Genomic DNA, 6,206 nt, shown 5'->3' with positions numbered 1-6,206 from the left:
AATATTATTCATACTTTTTATCTAAACATTTTGTATACATGCTTCCAAACAAGCACTTAATGAAGAGTAATATTGTATTTTTTTCAAAAAAATTAAATAGATATAAGTAAAAACTAAATATAGAGAAAAATAAGATAGCTCACGCTGTCTTGTCAAAAGATAAAGATATTTGGACAGAGCCCTATCCAAACAGGGCAACAATTAATTGGACGCGTCCTGGATGGACAAGGCCTACGTTGTCCAGTCCGTCCAGCGTAACTCCAGATCAAACTTACCCAGATCTAAAATGCGGTAATTACACAAAACCCTAGAATTAAAATCCCGTATTTTTAAATCAGACGAAAAGTTTGACTTTTCAAAAATCAGAGATATCATGTACAAATATTAAATATATATTTTTTTATCCCAAACCCTAAAACCATCTTCTCTCTCCTCATCTCGTCTCTCGTATCCCTCTCCACTCTCTACAAGACATAGACGCGCAAACATCTCACAGCCACCATTTTCTCCCCCCAAAACATCAAAACCATCTCCGTTGCGTAGCGGGGAGCTGCACGAAGCCGTGACACAGTAGTGGCGAAGTAGGGGTGTCAAAGATCCCGCTGCGGGGCTTTGCCACTACATGGCTGTGAGATCGCCGCATGTAGCGACGGTATAGATTGAGTCTTACGACGTGCAACGACGAGATATAACAGATCTCGCCAATCGTGATTGCAATGATTTATGCACCGTTGTCAATTTATTTCACAATGGAATTTTATTTCACGATAGTTAGTTGAGATAAAGTAGAGAGAGAGAGAATGGAGGCTCCAACTTTTTTGAAAGTGGCGACGGCAGTGAGGCGATGGTGATTGTGGGGAGTTGGCAGTTTTGTTGGTAGATCTTGCGATGGTGGGTGCCCGAATCTGTAATTTTTTGTTTTTTATTCGATCTACTTAGCGATGGTGGTTCTTGTGGCGGGTGGTTTATGTGTTAGAATGGCATTAGTGAGAAGATCTGGTGTTGGCGGTGGTGCGGTACTTTGGAGTGGTGGGATGGGGCGTGGGTGCTATTGGTGTTGTAATAATGGTGATGTAAACGATGGTGGTGGTGGGCAGCGTCACTGGTGGTTGGTGGTGGTGCAGTGCTTTGGCGTGGTGGGATGGGGTGTGGGTGTATGTGACAATTTTATTGGTTGACTAAAAATTGTGACCAATGTGGTGGTAGTTTTGACGGTTACGGTGGTAATGGTGTTGTTACAGGCAGCGTAGAAGTGGTAGTCGTAAGTGTTAGTGATGGTCACAGATTATTTGATTGATTGTGACTAGTGAATTGGTTAATCTGTGACCAATAAACAATATGTGATCAATGAAAAAGATAAATTGTGACCAAAAAATAATGTGTGACTTACAAAATTAATAATTTGTGACTGTCTAATAAGTTTTGACTTATAATATTTGTGATATTTGACCTATAAATTTTTTTATTTGTGAAAAATACTATGCAACCTATAAAATTTTTTATTTGTGAAAAATAAGTTGTGACCAATAATTCGATAAGTTGCAACTAAAAATTAATCCGTGACTAATTAATTTTTTGATTTGTGACCAATGAACAAATTATAATCTACAAAATTTTTGAATTGTGATCGTAAAATAATTTGTGACATAAAATTTTTGATTTGTGATCAAAAAATAAGAAGTGACTAATTAATTGTTAATTTGTGACCAAATTGTATAGATATGTGATCTAAATATAATTAATTAATTAAATTATAAATAAATTTTAATAAAAATCTGATTTTTGAAGTTTAAAACTTGTATTAATTTTGAAATATTCCATACATAATCTCTTATTTTCCCATCTAAAATTGTGGCTGTGTGGCAGGTCATACTCCATGAAAGTCAGATTAGCATGTCGATAGGCCTGATCCAATTACGTGGACTTGGAATTGACAATTGGATCCAGGTCCAACCTAACTTTACGGGTCTATTGTGGCTGGATTCTGCCCCAAACCTGCTTTTCTGGCTCCTTAGATATATCTTCTTTCGCTGTTCTTCAACTCAAATTCACAAGCTTCTCGGAACACAGACACAGTAATGGAGGTTGTTACCTCGTTTTCTGGAAACGAGTTTCAACTCGTTATATTGACTATTGAGCAACCTGATAAGAAGGCATTGCCTTTTCACTTTCTAAAATGGCTGCCTGGTCAAGGCTATGCTATTGATTCATCTACGAGAAGTCCGATTCTCAAAAATTCCCACTTGTTTGGTCGCTAACTTATCATGGAATTATTTTCCAGGCAATGTATATATGGTGTTGAAAACAAATGAACCTCGCAAGGGGAAGACAAAATGAATCTGAACACATAATTCAGGTATACTTAAGACTTGCCACTACTCGGTATATTTCTACTGAAAAATGTCTTATACTTAAAACTGAAAAATGTTTACATGTTTTCTATCAACAATTGACTTTTGCCCTGAGGATGACTTGACTTGCATCCTATATTTATTTATTTTTTTATTTTTTTCCTGTGCAATTGTGAATAATTGCTCATTTAAGATGCCTGGAGTGGAGAAAGAAATTCATATTAAGAAAACTATATGTTGACTAACAATGATAACTTGGGTCAATGATCAGCAACATCTGGGATGTCCACGGGATACTTGTGTATTCTATCTGACCATGCATTTCTTATCTTGGGATTTAAATCTGAAACACATTCCCAAATTGCACTGTTACATTTAAATCCACTCCCAAAACCAATTTGCCAGACCCTATTTCCTCTTTTGACCCTGCCTTTTGCCTCTAGGTAGCTTAGCTCGTACCAAACAGAAGACGATGAAGTGTTACCAAAGCGATAAAGTGTCATCCTCGAGGCTTCTCCGTCTTCTTTAGTCAGCCTTAGCTTTTGCTCAATAGCGTCGATTACTGCCCTTCCTCCAGCATGTATACAGAAATGGTCAAATGCCTTCTTGAAGTTAGGTACATATATCTCCTTTTTCCTTGCTGAAGTTGAAAACTTCCTATGAATTACTGAGAGTCCGTAGTGGATCTGTTCGGAGTATGGTAAAACGTATGGACCCAACTCTGTTAAATTTGTTTTCAAAGCATTTCCTGCCACATGTAGAAGTTCTCTTGATAGTGAAACTCCCACGTACCCGGATTCATCATTTTCCTGGAAAACAGACTGGTAAGATTGATCATCTGATCCCATGTGTGTTCTTAACAGATGTTGGAGTTTGTATTTCGCTCTTCTTTTGTCGCTTTTCTTATTGGACAACAAGATAGCGACTCCTCCCATTCGAAATAGCGCGTTGGCAAGAAGCATGGACTTCATTTTACCTTTATAACCATTTGGAGTCACTGCTTCCATGCTAAGAACCAAAGCCAATGAGTTCCGGTGGACTTTCAGGAGGTCTTTAACTAAACTAATAGCCACGAGTCCTGCACTGCACCCCATTCCGCTGAGGCTAATGCTCTTCACATTACTTCTAAATCCAAATTTGTTTATGATCCTGGCTGTAATGGATGGTGTAGGGCAGAAAATACTACAATTGGATACAAGTATGTCAATGTTTTTGGGATTTATATTGTGTTTGCTGAAGAGATCCTTCACAGCCGTGAAAAGAATGGTTTCTGTTTCTTCTCGACTTGGGTTGAGAGAATTATCCGGTGGAATTTGATGCAGAGAAAGTGGAAAGCCGGCCTCACATCCAATGCCCGATCTTTCAGCCACTTTATTCGAGAAATCTATCGCAGATCTCTCATGAAGGCCACAGATTTCGAAGTGTTCGATGAAATTGGAAGTTGAGACTCGCAAGTCGTCTGGTGGTCTATAACAAGAGAAATCTATGAGATAAATGCAAGTGGGTCTACAAGAAAAGAAGTAGACAATCAAGAGCAATGCCGTTGCTGCCAAGAGATGAAAATCGGCGAGAAGGAATGAATAATAGGAGTCTTGTAATGGGATCTCCATTTCTGAACTCAAGAAGCTTTGATTGAGGTTAGTTCAAGAACCAGGTTGATTTATTGGTGGATGCTCCAATTTTAAAAGAAATTGAAACCTCAGTTTTTGCTCACGAATATTGCATGTTCCAACTTCATTTGCATGCTTCTTGAGTCTATAATCTTTTGCTTTTTGCGTTAAGTGAACACACGCTTCTTGAGTTTATAATCTGCAACGTTATCAGACCAAGCATTTTTTTGGGGGTAATGCTCAGTGCGGATAGAGCGATATATCGATTTGAGGAAAATGTCCAAATAAACACGTGCTTAGGTTCTTCACGGCCTTGAATTGGAATAATCCTCTCATCCAGGGCCACATGGGCCCCATCAACACCCTCCAATAGGGGGCACCTACTTGAAATCAAGGCCGGTCCTAGGCACACATGCCCAAAAACCAGAGGGGGCCTATTTTGGCCCAAAGCTTTTTTTTTTTTTTGGGGGGGGGGGGGGGGGGGGGACATTAAAAGAAGGAAAAGGAAAATAATTTTTTCATTAATTGTGAGATTATTGAGATATTTATTTGTTATTTTAATGTTGAGTTTTAAGTTAGCAATATGTTACATAACACACCGTTTAATTTTACATTTACGTTGATTTTAGGAGCCTAATTTCTGAACTTCGCATCGGGCACTGACAATTACAGGACCAACCCTGCTTTAAATCCAAGGCCCATGTGCCCCTGGATGAGGGGATTATTCCAAGTCATGTTATCTTTATTGCTTGATTTTATGTTGAATGTTTTTTCAGTTATTTTAGGTCTTAAGTTATTTATTATGTTTCGATACATGAGTATATGAGCCTGTTTGGAAATAATTTTGAGAATTGATTTTTTAATCGTTAGGAGAAAAGTGTGATCCACATGTGAAAGAAGAAGTCAAATGTGACGGCTGGAATAATGAAATAACGGCCAAAAAATCAATTTTTTGAAAGAAAAAATCGTTCCCAAACAGACCCTATGTTTCAATATTATGCAACAATTAGAAAATTGGATGATTGTTCGTACCGTAGTAATAAAATAAATAATTATAAAAGGCTTGATAGCGAGCCTTTTGACTTTCAAACTAAGTTTTCAAAAGAAACTCAAACATTTAGTGCATAAAATGCTAATTAATTTCTTCCCACCATACTAATTCTAAAAACTGGGTACACAAAATATGTAATGTGCTCCATGAGTCCATGACTCTTATAATTACTTTGACTCTTTCAAAATTAAATAATCAAATACTAAAATATTACAATTAAGAATAAAAATAAATAAAATTACTTGGCTTGAAAACTATAACGTAGGTCCGTAACCTTCCTTTTCTCTTGAATACGCTTGTTTTCAAGGGTAGGTTCGGAGAACAATTTGACATTTTTTTTTCTTCCAATTTGTGCAATGGTATCATAGTAGGTTGCCATATCTCTTGGTTGCAATCGTGCATCATTAATGGTAACAGTGACATAGCGACAATTAAAATTTTTTTGAGCTAGGCTAATATGTGTATATAAAAAAAAAAAAAAATCACATAACTTTTTTACAATAAAAAAAAATTAAAGGAAAATTTACATGTGCACAGCCTAGCTCCCCTAAATACGCCCCCATATAGTGATGTTAAATCTTTGACTAGCTATGGCCAGTGAAAAGTCAATTCGAGGTGAGCACATGACCATGAAGCATGGTGATTGTACAGTTGCAAGGTTCTAAAATTTGAATTCTATGTCGGAAGTATTTGCTTGTTGTCTGAAATTTTATATAGACTTAAGTTCTTCGACTTTAACTGTTTAATTTCTGGGGGTATGGTTCTCTCGTGATCTCAGACTAGGCATGGATTTATCGATTAAGCAACGAAGGGAATGATTGAAGAAAATAGTAAAATAGTCTAATTGATAAAAGGAATTCCGGTGCAAGATGAACAAATTATTCGACAATTGCAATTTGTATTGACAGAACTAAATATCGGGTATACAACTAAAAATTCAGGGGTCCTGAAGCATGAACAGAGATTGTAAATTGCACTTTAACTTATGTGGATATTGAAATGGTGGTGCCATGTTTCCCTGGTAGATAGCCCTTTGTTTTTCAACCTCTCAAACCCATCGAACAATTTTATACTTCGGAAATAGCATACAATTATAACCTACATGGTTATTTAAACAAAAATCAATAGACATATAAAAATGCAAATTTTCGTATCGAAATAATGAAATAAATAATTACACCCTTAGATAGTGCT

General features: G+C 36.8%; 1 protein-coding gene across 1 annotated transcript; it reads right to left on the bottom strand.

Annotated features, from left to right (window-relative positions):
- Window positions 1-2,387: 2,387 nt before the first annotated feature.
- LOC111381588 (3-ketoacyl-CoA synthase 7) lies at window positions 2,388-4,156 on the bottom strand. Its single transcript, XM_023005385.1, has one exon. The coding sequence runs from the start codon at window positions 3,959-3,961 to the stop codon at window positions 2,612-2,614; it is 1,350 nt and encodes a 449-aa protein (XP_022861153.1). The 5' UTR covers window positions 3,962-4,156; the 3' UTR covers window positions 2,388-2,611.
- Between the last annotated feature and the right edge of the window lie 2,050 nt (window positions 4,157-6,206).

Source organism: Olea europaea, chromosome 3 (genome assembly GCF_002742605.1).
Source record: "Olea europaea var. sylvestris chromosome 3, O_europaea_v1, whole genome shotgun sequence".
Classification (NCBI taxonomy): Eukaryota; Viridiplantae; Streptophyta; class Magnoliopsida; order Lamiales; family Oleaceae; genus Olea; species Olea europaea.
The sequence above is the reverse complement of the archived record's forward strand: the minus strand, read 5'-3'. Positions and strand labels throughout refer to the sequence as shown.